The sequence below is a fragment of the Scleropages formosus genome, chromosome 25 (assembly GCF_900964775.1).
Source record: "Scleropages formosus chromosome 25, fSclFor1.1, whole genome shotgun sequence".
Lineage (NCBI taxonomy): Eukaryota > Metazoa > Chordata > Actinopteri > Osteoglossiformes > Osteoglossidae > Scleropages > Scleropages formosus.
Genome location: NC_041830.1, coordinates 12,789,712 through 12,808,672, shown reverse-complemented (window position 1 = coordinate 12,808,672; position 18,961 = coordinate 12,789,712). Strand labels below are relative to the sequence as shown.

General features: G+C 46.0%; 1 protein-coding gene and 1 long non-coding RNA gene across 3 annotated transcripts in view; one reads left to right on the top strand and one right to left on the bottom strand.

Moving 5' to 3' along the window:
• Positions 1-2,683: 2,683 nt before the first annotated feature.
• Positions 2,684-6,667, bottom strand: LOC108921708 (uncharacterized). The gene is made up of 4 exons (XR_001965079.2): positions 6,596-6,667; positions 4,861-5,070; positions 4,010-4,154; positions 2,684-3,273 (listed from the first exon to the last, which is right to left on the bottom strand). It is a non-coding gene; the product is annotated as an uncharacterized LOC108921708 (long non-coding RNA).
• The window catches only part of LOC108921707 (serine/threonine-protein kinase N2-like), a 27,409-nt gene continuing 14,857 nt past the window's right edge, over positions 6,410-18,961 (top strand). For both annotated transcript variants that reach the window (XM_018731340.2, XM_018731339.2), the window contains exons 1-2: positions 6,410-6,770; positions 14,425-14,725. In XM_018731340.2, coding sequence (XP_018586856.1) covers positions 6,693-6,770; positions 14,425-14,725 — 379 coding nt within the window. In that variant the 5' untranslated portion in view covers positions 6,410-6,692. The remainder of the gene's footprint in view (positions 6,771-14,424; positions 14,726-18,961) is intronic.

Sequence of the window (18,961 nt, the reverse complement as noted above, 5' to 3'; positions counted from 1 at the left end):
GCTGACCATATTCGGCGCTGAACGCGGAATGTGGACACTGCCATATTTTTATTTTTTAATACAGGCAGATGAAATCGTGTTGAATTTCTGCCAACTATTCGGTGTTCTGGTGATGTGCATGGCACCAGTCAAAAGTTTGAGTACACCTGCTTGGGCTTTACATAATTTTATGTCATGTAAGATTGCTTCGGGTGGCCGTTTTGTTGACGTGTACAGGATTTTAATTTAAATCAGATACACAGGGATACACAGGTATACAGTTTAAACCCAGTTCAAGCAGGTGTACTCGGACTTCTGAATGGTGCTGTGCATTTAGCCAGTGTTTGAAGCTTTTACTGGATTCTGATGGAGACACACAAGCAGGGTCTAGATTTCAATCTAGCACAACTCCATTCACACTGGTGTGGTTAGAGCTGCTACTTTTGGACTCAGCAGTTGCAGGTTCGAATCCCACCTCCTGCTGTATTACCCTTTGTAATTCATACAATGTGTGCACTGGCATTATGGGTGAACTCAAACTATGGTCCAGCTCTCAGGTAGGCCTGTTCCGTTTATTATCGGTCCAAAAAGTCTCCCCAGGAGGCGGAGTGGCTGCGCCGTCTAGATGGAGGGCCGGGACCGGGACCCTGGCTGGGTGTCTCGGGGACGAGGCCGCGTGCGCTATGTCGCATCCCTATTTGCTGGCTCCTCCAGCACTTAGTAAAGCGGGCAACTCCGGACTTCATCCAGCCCTCACTGCCCTATAAAAGTGCCCCTAATTTCCTTATTTTGCTTTTGCTGCTTCCTGTTTGCTTTCCTAGATGTGGCTGCCCCTCTCCTTCGTTCACACACACCATACACACCCCACGAACGTACACACTGCTGAAGTAATGTGTGTGCAAAGCGGGACCTTACCGCTTTTCTCCCACTGAATTATGGGAACATTGAAGGATACGTGCGGGGTGCGGAATGTGACCCAGAGATCTGCAGGGGCCTCGTCTACATCCTCATTGTCTCAGGTTGAGGCAGCAGGTGGCAAAGTGGCTGGAGCTGATCTCTTGGTCTCGAAAGACCCAGGTTTGAGGGCTCTCCTGCTGTGGTGCCCTTGATCACAGTATTTACCCTGAATCGATACAGTAAAAATACAGCTACAGTGCTGTTTGAAAGCATGCGAACCCTATTGGGATGGTCATTATTCTTGTAAAAATATTAAAATAAACATTTAAAATCTAAATGCTAAATCTTAAAGTGAATGTATAAAATGAATAAATTACTATGATTAACACACCTGACTCTACTTATCTATCTGGTTTAACCAATGCAACTTATTTTTTACACCTGCACTACTACCGTGTTTCTACTACACACGTGATTTCCTCTAAAGCAACATATGGAATTGCTCATTCCACTCTTGTAATGTCACATGAGAAACACTGGTTGTCATTAAATAATATCAGTCACGGGGTTCACATACTTTTAAGATGCACTGCGTATAAATTGGCGAATCATCACCAAGTGTCAACGTCGTCAATCGCTTTGAAGAAAACCGGCAGTTAGGTGAATTATTATCAATAACAGTAATCATCTAATATGCAGGAAGACATTGGCAGACATATATGTGTTTACATGCACCAGCATACACAGACGCCCCTACGAAGGATCTCACGCTCACACGCTCGCTCTCACACACACTCAGTTGGTGTGTGTCCTGCCTTACTCCACGCTGAGGAGAGTCCCCGAGACTCGAGGCCGAGGAGGCCCGAAGGCGGGGCCACGCCTCGGACCCCAGCGCAGCGCCTGGAGTTGCACGCGTGGCCTCACCAGCTGTCCGTTCCAGCGGCCTCCGGCCATGAGGGGGGGGTTGGTGGGGGGGGTCCTCATTAGCACCGCAAGGGAGGTGCGCTAATTAGCAGACAAGATACATCGCCTGCAGACACTGATGCATAATAGAAGAGCTCAGACCAATTATTTCGAGGCAAGGGCGATGTCCAAAGCGAAGGGTGTCTCCCCGGAGGACCGCGGCGCGGCTCAAACACCTCTTCTAGGTCACCTACCTGAAGCGGACGTCCAGCTCATTAGCCGCCTCCTTTGCAAATGCAAACAGCCAAGGGCACCATGGGTAATTTCAGGTTACAAACCAGGTATTCAGTCCAGAACAATCTGCGCTAAGACTCGTATCCAGTCTGTTTCAGCCTAGTTGACTTTGGCTTTCGCACCTTCGGAGGAATGGCAGTAACATAATGAAATACTGCACCTTCTGACACTGGGACTCTTGTGTTTGAGTTGCAGCTTTTTTGAAAAGCCCGGAGGGGGGGTGTTCTTGCCCCACCTGTCTCTACATGCATTACGTTCACTTGATTTATTTAATTCCTTCACAATCAGCTTTTGTTTTTTTGCCTTTTTGGCTACGAATAGCACTTGCTGTAGACCACAAGAGAAAGAGTAAACATCTTTCAGTACCCACGACGTGTGAGCGCAGCAACTAAAACTGCGTATGATCGCCGCACGTATTGCAACACATCTGTTTGCAGTTAATAAAAAGGGACACAATATCATGCTACAATAATGCACACGCCTTTCTGTTATGTCTTTCAAACTGAAACTGTAAAAGCAAAAAAATGAAACATTTGCCACCCAGCTTTGCAGTGATTGGGCTACAGGGCTGTTTTATTCTGTTTTATGGCGCCCTCTAGCGGGAGGCGCTGGACATGCGGCCCTGCCCGAGCGAAAGGGAAAGAGCCGCACCATGTGGGTCCACTTCCTCAGCTTCCTGTTTGTCATCGTGGACAATAAAAGCGAGAGGAAGCGCTGCACATGCATGAGGTCCAGTTAGATATATTTTTTTTTTTTTTTTTTTCTTAAAACTAATGATACTTAAAAAAAAACTTTTCGGTTTATGACTGTATCACCTGTTACCTGCCAGCAGGTAGCTATGGAAGTGGATTTAATAAACGGTTGTTAGTTTATATCCCAGCAATGGTGGATATGGACTTGCATAAATAAGTAAAATGTGGTTCAAGGTATCTGGATAAAAGGGTCACACGAGTAACATACATAGAAGTATTTTTTTCCCAGCACTACAAATAATAATAATAATAATAATAAGAAAAGTTTCCCCAGGCTGGTAAACCTGTAATCAGTCACTATATTTGCGTGTATGAAAGGACAAAGGCGAGTTGTAGCTTTGATTCTTGGCACCGCTCTTCATACTGATGATTGTATTACTCGTTCATTCAACGTCTTCCTGGCGGCCACCAGGTGGCGCTGAAGACACCGTCGCTCAAAGGCCTTTTCCTGCCGTTGAGGAAAGCAGTGAGAAGAATGAAATGATTAATGCTGTACATTTGGGAAGAAATAACAATAACAGCAATAACGGAAAAATGGAGAAAACGTTTTTTTAATTATACTTTAAAATGAAAATAAGTAGTCAAATTTCAGTTATTCCAGTGAAAATTCTGTATCTTTAATAATGTGCGGAGCAGTAATGCACATTTCCAATCTTCCTTCCCCTCCCGGAATTTGAAAAAAAAGAAAAAAAGCTGAAACTTTCAGGAAGAATCCAAAAAATTGTTTATTCGAATAACTATAATTAGACCTGATGTTCTTGGTATAAAGTTTTGAGCTGGTAGCACTCCAAGGACCCAGGTTCAAATCCCACCTCCTGCTATGGTATCCCTGATCAGGGTCCATACTCTGAACTGATATGGTAAAACTCTATAAACATCTAATATACTGAAGGTATCTTACAAGAGAAACCTAACATTGTCACTTACTTTGAAACAGCAGCAGGTAAAAGAAGAAATGATAATAATAAGCTCTGTTTCAATTAACTTCCTATAGGCACAACTGGCTGGTACTAGAGTTAGATAAAGAGAGAGTGGAGGAAGAGAATCTTGGAGCAAACAGGTGATGAAGAGGAGCTTCAGAAACAAAGGCGGTGATGAGGTAATGTTCTATAAGTGAGCAGAGCAAGGCAGGTTGGGGGGGGCAGGTGTCCTGGAGGAAGCTCAGTCTCCCTGGAAATCCTGACCTGTGTGCAGCAACAGGTGATCCCTGTGAGAAGCCCAGCATGTGGGATCCTCCTCCGCGAGGCCACAGCCTTGGCAGACGCACACCCCTGTTGGCCGTACGGCCATCTGAGCTCACGTGGTCAGCCGCCTCAGTGCCCCGATCCCCTGGCAAGGGACAGGTGAGAAGCGATTAAGGGGATTGTTGCTCAGTGTGCATACAGACACACAAAAGGGCTGAGTGCATCTGTTCTCAGAGGCACAGGGCAGACAGCGATGCACAGCACATTGTCTTAGTGGTCCAGAGCCTATCCTTGAAGCACAGCGCGTGAGGCACGGCACACCCCGGGTGGGACGCCAGCCCACCGCAGGGCATTCGCACACACGAAGGCTGATTTAGAGTTTCCGGCTCACCTAAAACACACCTTTGGACTGTGAGAGGAAACCAGAGCACTGCGAGGAATCCCACACGAACACGGGGAGAAGGTACAAACCCCACACAGCCTGATCTCGAACCCACATCCAAGTACCAGCACTGCCTACTGCCCCACCATGCTGACCACTTTAGCTTAAATAACAACTAATTCCTATATATGGCCAAAACAAAACTTTTAACTGCTAATTCACTCTTATATTTAATTTTTTTTTTGAAAAGCATAAAAAACAAAAACCATTTTGATTGCCACAGTTCTGAAATTTGCCAGCAGAAGCATTCGGGGTGCCAAGGTCAGCGAGGAATGTTGCTCCCAGTCGAGGAACATTTTGTTTTGCCCCCATCCTTTCCTCGCAAGTGGAACTGACACCATTAATTTAATATTAAAGGGAGGCTCAGCAAATGTAACCTGCGAGATGAAAAGCGCAGGGAGATTATCACCTTCGATAGGGCAACACATGGCGGGACGCAGGAAGCCCGATTGTTGCCACAGGAAGCGTCTGGCTTTTGTCTTAAGAGGAGCGCGGAGTCAGTGCACCGACAAAGGCCCCCAGAGGCTTTCCACTCGCAGGATTATTTCTGCATCATAAATGACGATGCGGCCACTTGCCCAGGTTTACCAGTCCGTTTCTTGAAAACGTTTTTCGACATCTAGATAAAGAAAACACAACACAACAACAACAAAAAAAAAAAGAATTAGAGGACAAAGCGCTAAACAAAGCACACGGCTGTATAATGATTTAATGGATGATGTGATTCACCGAAATGGTATAAATCCACTGATGTATAAAACTGTTTGTTTTGAAGTCCTCAAAACAAACAGTTTTCTACATCAGCGGAGAGTATCTGTGATTATTTTATTGTCTGAATGTTTAATAAACACTGTACAGTAATGTGGAAAATAGCTAACAGTTATTTCGATGTCAATTCAGTGGGACAGCAGGTGGCGCAGCGGCTAAAATAATCTCCTCGCAATGTTTACATCCCCCATTGTTGCTGCAGTGCCTTTGACCAAGGTGCTTTCCCTCACTTGGTACAGCAAGAATACCTTGTTAACTAAATGGATAAATGATTGTGACGGTTACTATCTAACATCTACTATCTAAAAGTTTTGTACGAAGGTGATCAGGAACTGTCTACCCTGAGTTTTCTGCACCCACTCATGCGATGATCATCGGTGCATATAGCGGAAAGACGTAAAGTTTACTTAAGGATCACATGTCTGCAACTACATCTCTTTCTCCTAATGTAATGCACAAACTGTATTTTCTATGAAATGTACGCCACTTTGGAGAAAAGCATCTGATAAATGAATAAATGGAAATTTAAGTTGATCAAAGCAAGAAAAGGGATATGAAAACATCTGTTATTCTGCTACAGCTCTAACCACTGCACCACCTGCTGCCCGTGAGTATAAATTTCACGCATTGAGTTTTATGCGTTGCCACTAACATTAAATTATTTGTTCCTCTATAAGAATTGCATCAAGTAGCCAATCATCAAACGCCATGAAATCACCATGCAGTGATTTGTCATCAAATATGGGTCGTAACAAGTCACATTTACCCCATCGCTTCAGTACATTTCTGGAGAAATGGTACTTTTCTGAGCTCTGTTTGACACTGATACAGAGTTTACTTTTACTGGAGTTCATCAGTCAAGAGAAAATACTTTAAAGAGAAAGAAACAACAGAAACAGAATAACAATGGGAAAATAACATTATTATTATTAATAATAATAATTGTTGCATTACAAGTAACTTTTACCATATCATTTATTATTATTATTATCATCATGATTTTATTATTATTACTGCGTGCAGCTCCTACATGCTCTATTCTATGTATGAAGTTGGTGTTGAGGAACTTGACTCGCGGGACAATCCTTGGGTCTCGAGCCCGCTCCCGGTCACCTGACTGACTCACTCACTCACTCACTCACACACACTCTCTCTCTCTCTCCCTCTCTCTCTTCCCCCCCCCCCCTTTCCCAGTTTCGTTAGGTGTCGCACGTTCAGTTCAGCCCTGCTCTATGCGGCTTTTTTGCAGAAGGAAAAGAAAAGTTCCCGGCGACATTAAACCGAGAGCAGCGGCCATGGGACGCTTTTGCCCGCACTTCCCAGGCTGATTCCCTCACAAACCGATCGACGGACGGACCGACCGACGTGAGACGCACCGATCGACTCTAAGCGGTAGAAAGCAGGGGAAGGGGGCTAAAGGCGCGCCGAGCCGGGACGGGATAAGCGGCTCGGGGAAGGGATTCCCCCCCGCCCATGTCCTCCTCCTCCTTTTCCTCCTCCTCCGAGTTCCACTCCAACTCGAGAACCAAGATGGCGGCCGACTCCGTGCAGGTAAGAAAAGTTCCCGAGCGCAACAGCAGCCGCGCTTCGAACGTCTGGCTGGCGCGCCGCTTTTTCCGACCGTCCTCGCGCCGCACCTTCCGCCGTCCGCCTGCGGCGCGGGGGCTCGTTTCCGCACGGCGGGGAACAGGAGGCCCTCTTCTCCCGCCGCGGCCCCTGCGGGAGGGTCTCCTGGCTGGAAGCGGGACGAGGGCCTCGGCGCTCAGCACTGAAACACCCCAATCCCAACTGTTGCTCCAGTACCGTCTCCTGCTGGCTGCGCGGTACCGCTCTTCACTTTTTCTGCTGGGGATTAAAAAAACCCGGACTGAGTGCCAATTTTTTTTTTCTTTTATTATTATCGTTACCATTTTCATTAGGTTTTTTTTATTTGTCTTTTTCTTTTTTAAAAGAAAAAAATTAGGAAATAATTTTTAATCCGGGAAAAGGTTCTTATTTTCCATCATGTTTGTCGGTCGCGCGCTGTAATAAACAACGTTCCCCACTCTTGTTCTCCGGACGCTGCACGCGCCGTCGCGCGAGGGAAAGCACTTTTCTTGCGTTTTATGTTCTCAGGGGGGGAAAAAAAAAAAAAAAAAAAAAAAAAAAAACTTCGCCACAGTGCTGCAATGGAATTATTCGAAATTGAATAGCTGAAGTTTTATGGCCTTCACGAACGGGTTGTACGTTTTAAATTCTCTGCCAAAACACAGCGTTCGCAGTCCGGCGACATGATTGATTTCTCTCGAAAAAGTTGCTGAACAAAGTAGGAATACAAAAGAAACTAAAACGTGTTCAAAACATCATAAACTGCCTCAGAATCTATGTATATTTAGAACAACAACTAACGTGAAGCGAGTTTTTGACAGACAGAGCCAGCCTTCAAAAACGCGGCCTAAACTGTATGTTTAAGTAAAAACACCTCTTCTCTTTTCTGTGTTTTTCTTTTCCGAAGACAGAAACCTTCTCATAAACAAGCAAACTTGTTAAATGATTGATTTCTTTCCTGTAGTAAAAACACAAGCTTGTATCTGTTGCCTTTCCTTCCTGTGCTCAAGTACCACATGAAATCAGTGCAGCACTGAAACCTCAATATGTTCTATAAACGTTTCTTAAATGTTATGCAAACTTTGGGAAACTTAAGTGTCTATACACTTTTTAAAAAATATATATATATATATAAACCACACTTATTTTGCTGTTTAAGGAGGCAAAGTGGTGTATTTTGCAATACTTTAGTCTAGACATTGTTACTGTTTTTATTTATTTAGTTTTAATGTTGTGCTTTATGAATTGGTATTCTACCGTATTTTTACTGTAAAACTCCTTCCACGGGCCGTGGTGATACTCTGGCATCCAGCGGTCCTATCTTGTTCAGACATATTTGCGTTGTTTAGTTGACTTTTATTGTCCAACATGGTTTAGTGTTGGACTTTACAGTGATTCACACTCATTTACACTGCAGGGTACTTTACACTATCAATTTAAAGTAAGTACCAAGTGATCAAGGGTCCAGCAGTAGAGGTGGCATTCAAACCATCCGCTTACAGGATGATCCTACCTGCCGCCACACTTATCGTTTTTGGAGAAACGTGTTTAATTATGAGACATTTAGGCCACAGACTCAAATAAAAAATAAGTTTACAGAGAGCTCTCCCACCTGCAGGTTACTGTGGTATTATTCTGATTTGTTGGGTTCTGAGCAGTTGTCTCCGTGTTCAAATCATGCGGTTAGGATAGGTGTTGGCGCGTTTCAACATCTGCACGCGTTCTCTAAACGGTCAGGATGGCCTTAAATCGGGATCAAAGACGGGCCGACACATCCTGCGTGAGACAATAGTGCGACGTTCGCTCCCGTCGTCCTGCTGCACGTCCAGTTGGAAATGTTTCGCTAAATAACTCGTAGCTGCTGTTCGTAACGCCTTTCTTAAGACGACCGGTGAACTTTTTATTAAAATAATTAGCTGAAACCCAATTTATGCCTTTATTTGCTTTTTATGCAATTTCCGAAATACCTTGCTCGAACTTTTCAGAGAATTTAGTCATTTATTTAAATTGAGTCGCAGAGAGTATGTTCCAGTGGGCTTCAGAAATTTTTTTTTTCTTCAAAACATGAAAATGAAATGAGATCAGATTTTCTCAAATAGTTTGCCTTTATTTCTCTTCGCCATCCATTTTCCTTAAACTATTTTAAGTGTCCCTGTCACCTAGTCATATGTCCTGAAGGATCTCCTATCCTGTCACATTATGCAAGAAATGAATTGTCCTACAGTGAGGACTGGAACTCCCAAAGGAAACTGACGCTTCCAGTATGGGACGTCTAGGAGCAACTCAGCATCTGACTCATCGAGCGAGGTCCGAGCTGGTCAGACAGGTATCGGTCTTTATCGGGAGCGAGATCTCTTGCATTACTGGTTCAGCCCAGTTATTCACTCCATAAGTGATGGGTGGAAGGTTTTCAGAAGCTTGGAAATGTAATTAATGCAGGTAAAAAGCTGCATTTGCATGTCACGCTGAAGGGTTAAGAGAGGATGTAGGGCCAGCTGGTTGTGTAGTGGTTAGAGCTGCTGCCTTTGTACCCAAGGGTCACTGATTCAAATCCCACCTTCAGCTTTAGTACCCCTGAGCAAGGTACTTGCCCTAAATTGCTCAAGTAAAATTACCCAGCTGTGTACGTAGGTAAATTGTTGTAGGTAGCTTAGTAAGTCGCTTTGGAGAAAAGTGTCAGCTAAATGGGGAAAAAAAAAAATGTAAACGTAAGGGTTTGTCCCGTTGAGCAGAACTTGAATGCGGCAGAAGTGTGTCTTTTGGGCCTTCGTCCTACTAAATCCCTGCCCAGCAATGAAATAGCCAGTTTCTCCCGTTCGTTTTTAGGGACCGTTTCCTGCACCAGGGTGTTTACATATCCTCCTGAGACGAAGCGGAAAATTTTATTTATTTTTTCTTTTCTTTTTTTAATACATATTTCTTGGGTTATTAGGAAGCTTTCCAAGCCCTTCCCCCAAACATGTTGTTTAAAAAACACAGCACATCCTCTATAAGGTGCATTGATTTCTCAACACGGTAGTATATACTTAAAGCTGTGTCCACTTCTGTGTGGACAAAAATGAACAGCTGGATCTCAGGACAGTACAGGGTGATTAGTATAGCATCACGTTCTGCAATAATTGGGCAAACCCACCTCTCTGTCGTCTTCTAGCTGTTCTACCGTCACCGACGTTATGTTTGACTTGTGCAATTCCATCCAGAGACTCTCATTTATCCTCCAGCGTTCAATCAGTCTCTTAACCACTTTGGGGGAAGGGTGTAAAATACGGGTACTCCAGCTCTTTTGACAAGGCAGATTTGTTGGAGATTTTTCTTTCTGCAGTGTATGTTAAAAGAGCCTCTGTTGTAGTTTTGACTTAATGATCCTCATTACCTGGCGTACTGCTACATTTTACATCTCGCAGCTGTACTTCAGAGTGCATGAATTATGGCAGCGCATCATAAATATATCTGGCTTCTGTAATTACAGGCACCGGTTTTATTGGGGGAATTAACTGCGGAGCGTGGGGCCCAGCTTTCCCCTCCCCACGGTTATTTAAAGCAGCGACACCAAGTTCAGCTGCGACGACTGAGGTGTCATCAGATGGGGCCGGTTACCAGAAACTCGGATTATAGTACTGATCGGTGCCAAAATTCAAATCCACCCCTTATGTAAGTGAGCGCCAGCATTGTTGACGTTCTCAAGGTCCCGTCCCCCCCAACGAGATTGAACGCCCTTGTGTTTTGTCCACTGAAAGCTTTGTGTTCAACACCTGTAGTCTGCATGCGAGGCCTTACTTTGCAAATTAAAAGGGAAGGTGTGGAGCGAAAGCAAGTCTATCCCACCTTTTTGGTTCTGTTCCATATGAAAGAGTAGCTTATTACCGGTTTGTGGTGTGTGGTTTTTTTTTTTTTTTTTCTTCTTTTTTCTTTTTTTCTTCCCCCCCCTTCCCTTCTCACCGTCATACATCAAAGTCCTCTTGTTAAATAAATTGTCTAGTTGTTCGGGCTCCAGAAGCAGCCACCAAACAAGTGCAAAGGAGGTTTGTTTGTGCCAAGTTGCAGTGAAAGTGTACGGGAAGAGTGGTGTTTTGCAGGGCTACCTGCAGGAGCGATGCCCGCCCGTTGCACTCCGTGGTTTCGTGCAGCCGGGCGATGGCTGTCAGCACTCGGCTTGCTATTTCCGTCCCCTCCATCTTCACCGACACGCCTCTTTGAGAATTACGTCCCTCTGCATGTAAACCTAAAGAGAGCGCAGATTAAACGTTCTAGTCTGTTGTCGGCACTTGTACGTTTGGGATGAGTTGGGCGCCTGCATTCGTGGTCTCTGAGTCCTCTTGCCTGATGCCTGCTTGCTCCTGTTGGACACTGACCCCTAATTGATGTCACCTTATTTTCAATGCACAGTGGATCGTGAGCGGGTAGACTGTGGGCACAGCGCAGTTGCCTTTTTATGGTTCTTCGTATTGCGCAAAGTGTTTTGCTTCTCGTTTATTGCGTCTCTTGGTATCTACCATTGCTCCCGACTAGTTGACAGCCTGGAAAGGACATGCCTCTCCCCCCCTCCTCCCACCAACACCTTCCTAGCAGATGTAGGAGTGTGTTGCATGGCTGGGTTCTGATCTCCACTCCCCTCTAGCCAGTTTGCTTCTTGAACATGTTGCTGGGTGGGGGTGGGAGACCAGGCCTGCCCTCTGAGCTTCAAGACCTTCTTTGAGTGGGCTGAGTCACTTTCCGAGCACGCTCAAATGGAAAACGTTTGGGCGCGATGCAAGTCGCGTGTGCTTTCACCGAAGCCCAGAAAAGGATGGTTTTATTTTGCCTTTTTTTTAATGGGTGGTGGGGAGAGTGTGATCAGGCTGCAGCTTCATTGAAATGCATCTGTAGGTGACGACAAGCTTGGCTTTACACGTCAAGGTGCCAAGTGTATCACCGCCTGCGAGAGAGCAGAGCGGTCTCAGTGAGGGGCTTGTCGAGTCGCTCACAGGGAAGGCTCTGTGGAAGCCTGGCTGGAAAAGTGACCTCCATGTTACCTATGAGTCATACGGCGCTGGTACTCCCTGCTGCCGGATCACCTGCCCTTTTGTGTTTGCATATTCAAGCGTCGCAAACTTGAATTCGAGCTCTCTGGAAATTTCTGTGCGTTCATGGTTCGCTTTTTGCAAGGTGTCACTCTGGTCTTCCGCGCTGAGCGCCTGAATGTTTTGAAGGGCGCTGTAGTGCTGTGAAAAATGAATTTAATGATCTTGTGAGATTGCGTGCGATGATCACCTGTAGGGTAGCTGTAGTTGAGCGAAGGTCTTGTCCCTGGCTGTTCGTCGTGTGGGATGTGGAGAGGGTAGCACGGTTAGACTGCACAGGGTGGCTGTTCAGTTTTGTTTGCTATGCCAGTATCTTGCGTTTTATATATGTAATCTTTTCAGGAAGTCTGTTGCCTGTCTGAGCTGTCCGTCAGTGGAAAGTTCTGGCATCGGGAAGGGTAGCGTTTGTGCCATTTTAATTTGTTTATATCCAGCACCAAACCAGCTCCAAAAGACACACTGTGAAATGTGTGTGTAGTCTGTATCAGGAATTTTCTTTCATGGAGCTTTATGTTTAAATTTTTTTTAAAATTATCTAGTGGATGCCTTTCTCCAAGGTGACTTGATGATCCTCGTTACACCGATAAGCTTGTAAGACGACATCTGCCATCTTCCCTGTGCTAGTGCGATGTGAACAACTCCTTCCTGTGACAATGTGGAAATTGACCGTGCCTAACATGGTAAATCAAGGCTGTGATCAGTGTAGCCAGCCATGCTGCCCAGGTCTGCTTTGGCTCACTTTTCCCCTCTCCGCTTGCAATGCAGGGGACTCGTTGTGTGCTGCCCCTGGACGTCCCTTGGAGAAAGTGTGCGTGCATGTGTGTGTTTGTGAGGGCGCTCACATGCCCAGGGTGTGGGAATGTGCTCTCTGATGCAGGGGTGGCCCCGTCAGCGCTCTGCTTACACCCCACCTAAACCAAGGCTTGGTCCCACCACACACCCCAACCAGAAGGCCCTTGCAATCAGTGTCGGCAAGGCAGGGAGGCCCATTCCGAGGGTGGTGGCGTCTTCTCCGCAGGTTTATTTTAAGACCTTGCTTGCCCCGGGAGTCAGATTAAGTCCAGTTGCCTTGCTCGTCCGCTCTGATCTCAGCCCCTTCGAGCTTAAGCAGGATTTCTCCTCCCAAAGTGCTTATCGGCTGTTTTGATATCACGCCACCGAGGTAGAGAAGCTGGAGAGACTGTGGCGGTCAGATGCAGACTCCTCTTCCCAACTGCTGTGGTCGTCCTGCATTGGGGGGATTTCTTCAGATTTTTTAGAGAACTTGTCCTTTTTTCACTTTTGAAAGCAGGCACAGAAGAAAATGCTCGGCATTGTTTGTTCGACTGAGGTCATGGATGCTGTGGAAGTTGCGGAGGGGATGGTAAGCAGCTTCCATTCCTAAATATCATAATTTCGTGTGGAAATCGATTCTGAAGGCACAGCCTGGAGCCGTGAAGGAATAGAAGCACTCATTCGAGAACAGCCATCGTCCCTTTGTTGTCAGTGGCTGTGCAGGACTTAGGCTGGTCTCCTCAGCCGTCTCAGTAGTTAAGATATTCAGGACTTTATGCTGCACTTTGCCATCTGTACGTGTATTTAGGGTAAGATTTATTTTTAACCATTGCCCAGCTCAGACACATGCCCCACCCTGCTGATAAGAGAAGCGGCGAGCGATCAGTGCTCAGTCTGACATGAGATAATGACGGGTCTCCGTAGGGGGGCCTCTCCAAAACAACAGTGCGGGACCTGGTTGGAGAACCAGGCTTTCAGATACCAGCAATCGCATGGACTCAAGAGTTTGGGTCATTTACTTGGCGGCAGAATTTCTCATTGACTTTGAGCACCGTTTTACGGTTTACTACGTGGATAGAAACGTGTGCTCGTGAAGCGCAGGATCAAATATCTAGGTTAAACCACCTACATAAAACACGTAAGTTACACCCATAGACGCCGGCGGTAGGCATAACCAAGCTCTTTACTGATGCAATTCATGATTTTTGTTTATGGCGTAATAACACGGCCTCCTCAACTTACAAACGCAGCCGGGGCTGGAATTCCGTAACTCGTTTCGTTTGTGAGCTGTAAGCCATTTTCGCCACCAGGTTATGTTCAGGAAAAAATTAATAATACGGATGTCGATTTATTTACAGTTCAGGTTTTCTAAATAAGCTGATAGTTATAGCAAAAAGCATATTAAAAGATGTATTTAACGTTTTTAGAGATCTTGAGCTTCATTAAAACTAATTTTTAAAAGAATGAAAATGAGGAACCTTCTTTCTTCAAAGTCCTGTTCAGTGCCCCCTGTTGGCTGATTCATTGCGTGAACATGTGCAGTGTGTCTCACCCTATTACTTATCACAACCCTCATGAACTCTAAACATACCAAGTTGAGAGTAGAGCTTTTTTTCCAGTTTGTAAACGTCATTGAGTGCCTACAGAAAGGAAGAAAATACTGTAGTAATTGATAACTGTACAGGTGTGCTGTCTGGTGAGGTTCCAAGTGTGACTCTGTACTCGCCTCTACTGCTGTAACCCCACTTTACGCCATGTCCCCTCCGCTGTCTGCTTTCCCCAAGGGTGACGCCAGGAGCCGAGTGGTCTCAGAGCGCCTGGGCCTGGGTCACAACCTGGACCTGTCGGACACCATGGTGCAGCAGAAGCTGGATGAGATCAAGGACCAGATCCGGCGGGAGATCCGCAAGGAGCTCAAAATCAAAGAGGGTGCGGAGAACCTGCGCAAGGTCACCACTGACAAGAAGAGCTTGGCCTACGTGGACAACATGCTGAAGAAGTCCAACAAGAAGGTGGAGGAACTTCACCAGGAGCTGCAAGAACTCAATGCACACATCGTTGTGAAGGACCCCGAGGACCTCCTAGGTACAGTAATGGTCCACTGCTGTAGCAGAACCTTAGCTGAAAGCAGGTTTGGTTCTCAAAGACCAACAAATGGCAATAGTACTGTAATGAGATTTTTCTTCTTTTTTTTTTTTTTCTCAAGCTACCTGTTTCCTGAAGGTATTTCCTATAACACTTGTGATTAATACATTTACAAGAATTAGGAAAAAATCTCCATTGTGGCAGAAGGTGCTTTAGGGAGAAAAGTGGGTTATCTGTAATTTTGATCTCTCATTCTTGCACAATGCATCGCACAGGCGTAGCCAACTTTTGGGATGTCCCACCCAGTGTTTAAGATGACCTGCTACCATTGCACTGAATCACTCCCATCATCCCCCGTCCCCCCCATGTTAGGCCCCTCACGTATTACATAACCGAGTTTTGCCATTTAAACCCCTGACGCCAACCCCGGGTTTTACCATGAAGGTTAGTCACAGAGCTAGCAGCTTGATGGCTCTGATTAGCTCTGTGTGCTGTAATGGATTGTTTTAGGCTCTCGGCCGTGATGAATGTGGAGGCTTTTGTGTTCACATTGCCGTTCTAATGAAGACAGGCCTTCAGGCCTCTGTGGTGGCCATGAAACAAATTAGGGCAGGTTAGAGGAGGCCTTGGGGAATCCCAGTCCTGAGCTCAGCTGAAGGCTTAGTTTACTGCTGAAGAGTTTGCCTAGGTGAGCTGCTGGCTAAGCTCAAATCTTCACTCTAGGGTTACTTTACCACCGAAGGGGTAGCATAGGTGAAACATGGTGCCCACTGGTCAAGGTCAAGTCTTCGCTGTAGGGTTAGTTTACCGTTGAAGGGTTAGCCTGGGTGAGACATGGCACCCACTAGTCAAGGTCATATCTGTACTGAAGGTTTAACTTCTCCCTGAAGGGTTATCCTTTCCAAAACATGGTGTCTGCTGGTGAAGCATGGGCTTTTACAGTAGGGTTAATTTATCCCTGAAAGATTAGCCTGGTTGAAACACTTATGTCTGTTGGTCAAGCTCTGATCTTCACTGCAAGGTTGGTGGGTGATGGGTTAGCCTGGGTGAAGCATGGCATCCAGTGGTCAAGGTCAGATCTTCTATGTAGAGATATAGTTTGCGGACTAAGGGTTAGCCTTGGTGAGACGTCTCCTAGCCAAGCTCAAAAGTTAGTTTACCGCTAATGAGTTAGTCTGTGTAATTATAGCATCTGCTGGTCAAGATCAGAACTTCACTATAGGGGTTTTTTTTGGGGGGGTAGGTCTTAGTGAAACAGGGCACTTGCTGGTAAAACTTAGCTTTGCAAGAAAGTTAGTTGACTACTGCTGCTAGTAACTGTGTCATACATGCACAACTGTGCTGGAAAGACCAGCCCAATGCAGAGACCTATTTTTGGCTTCTACATGCTCTATCTAGCAAGATGGGGGATCTGGGAAGGAAGTAGTTCTCTCTCAGTGTGCTGATAAGGTTCCCACATATCCGCCGTCCAAGAGATGACACTCAACAGCCGGCCCACCACAGTCCAGGGGCTCCTGGCAGAGTTCCAGTTTATATGTGGGTTAATATGTGGGTTAATACATGAGTTAATGGACAGTGACAGCTGGTAATGTCATGGTTAGAGCTGCTGCCTCTAGTCCCAGAGGTCGCAGGTTTGATTCTCACCTCCGGCTGTAGTTCCCTTGAGCAAGGTACTTAACCCTAAATTGCACCAGTTACATTGTCCGGCTGTATAAATGGGTCAGTAATAAGTAGGTTGACATAACTCACTTTGGAGGAAAGGATCAGCTAAATAAATGTAAAAGTGAAATAATAATGCAGGCTGCTCTGTTTTGAGGACACCATTTAATCAAATTTACACAATTTATGCTTTTAGTGTTTGTGTGTTGGCAAATTTACCAAAACCATTCTTAAAGACAGCCAACCCTCTTCTGGGATTCGAGTCGGCAACCTTTGAAAGACTGGGTAGGGCATGTGCAGGACGAGCGTTCAGCTTTGAATCGCAATCTTGTTTGCATCTTGTACTGTTTTTTGAATAAATGGTAATGTCAGTTAATTGCAGTTCTCATTTGGCGGGATTAATTTGTAGCTACGTTTGCCGTAGGAGTACAGGAGTACTTTTTCTCTAAAGCCTCTGATACTAGTTGCACTAAGAGGTCCTGGAAAACATGCCGACAAACAGCCCCTTCAAGGCGCGACGCTGTCTGGATTTGGCCACCCCCGCCAGGAGAATCTGCCCAAAGGGTGTCTGCAGCTGGCCTCTCGGAGCGAGCGTCTGAGCCTGCTTGTTTATTACAGGGCCCCAATGCTGACAGCCTGCCTACGTTTTTCAGTCAGGGATACAGTGATCTCGCCCTGCGATTCCATTCCGAGCCGTCTGAAAACCTTGAGGAGGTTTTCAGGAGGGAGAACCGGCTCGGAATGCGATTACAGCGATAGCGAGAGATGCAACCCAGTCGAAGCACAATAAATGGTCTTATACCCTGCCAGGTCCCTCACACTGGAGTGTCTTTGCACAGAGGAGTGTTCATTTCAGTTTCCCATGGTAATGTGCCCTTTAGATGAGGTAACTCAGGGCTGTGTTGACAGAGATTGCTAACCAGCTGCTGGCTTTTTTTTTTTTTTTTTTTGTCCACAGACCTAACTTCTTTGGTGCTTTTTTTTGGTCAGGTTTACAATAACACACTCATTTTCAGCGAGTTTCCAGTGTCTGTGCGACATTTATATCAACTTACCCAGTTCTCGTTATTCAGCGGCAGTGTGGACACCTCTGTGATGTCGTACCATGGTTGTGATTTACTTTTTGCAAAATGTGAAACAATCAGACTGTCCATCCAGGAGGAGAGGCTTGCTGAAAGGTTGCTTTGTCTCAGACTGAACCTCCTGAATTTAATAGGTAGACTGCAGGAAGGAAGCTGAAGTGTGGAGAGTTCTGGGAGGTCTTTTTGAGATAAACATATGAAGCGCATGAGCCAAATTTTCATTGTTGCCATAAATGCAGCGAGGTAATAGAAGCCATACTCAGCGTGCCAGCATTCGGCATTCTTCAGCTTTATTAAGCACCTGATATGGACCGCTGTGGAACAAGGAAGTCCCAAGTCATCACATCGTGTTTTACTGAGGTGAGATAAAACTGGGGGCTTTAACTGCATGCTGTTTATCTGCTGCAGGCGCTGAGTCACAGCAGGCAGGGTGAGCCCATCTGCATGGGAATAAATTTGCGAATGAGCTCATCATGGTCCATCGCGTGTCTTTCCGCAATTCGCTACTGGGCAGAATGTGTGTAGCCCCTATCCCTGACCCTTCATAGTGGGGGCAGGAGTGGGATTATGGAACGCCCCGATCCTGAGGGACCGAGGAACCCACCGAGCTTGAGTCCAGGGCTGATGTCATTCACCACCAGTGGAACCGGGCGGTGGCAGGGGAGGTGTTCCTGGCACAACTCCGGCTACCCAGAATCCCGTCCTTCGTTCCGCTGAGCTTTCCAGAGAAAATCCCACCTCCCCGCCTCCTCTTCTCACCCCTCTGCTGGAGTCGCAGTGATTTATGAGATCCAGGCGAGCACGCTGCTGATGTTGGAGACCACACTGTGTGCAGGTCATCCTCCAGCTGGGCAGGCACATTGATTGCAGCCCCAATTTTCCCAGAGTTTCTCCCAGAAATGCTGCTATGTCACAGCTTCTGGCTCGTGGAGCGCAGCCTCTCGCTCTTTGGCCGGAACAATGGATAGAGGAAAGGAGTGGGTGGAGGGCCTACAAAGCAATCTTCTCACCTAGTGGAGCAGTTGTGTAGATGTTGACCAGTAATGTAGCACTTGACTGAGTGTGTGAAGTGAAAATTCTTCGGACCGTGTGAATTCTCTCCATCTGGGAGCATGTGTGTTGGAGACGGAGCTGCTTAGCTGAGGTTGAGTGGAGTTGTGTTGTCTTTGACCTACCAGCTGTTCTGCTGACCAGGGTATGGTTTCTCAGGGTCAGCAGCCTTGACCTTCATGCCTGGGGGTATAGATTGTAAAAAAAAAAAAAAAAAAAAAAAGTGCTTAAAATGCGCACAGGGCGGGGGAGGGGGGTGCAGCTACTGGTTTTCCGAGAACCCTGCAGACAGTGCTTCCAGTGTACCCACAAGGTGACTGCACTGGCAGTTTTGTTTTTTTTTTGCTGGTTTGCTGCTGATCTTTTACCCACCTGTCTTTTAGTGAAGTGTATTTATTGTATGTTTTGCACATTCTATACGATCAGTCCACCCAAAGTGAAGTTT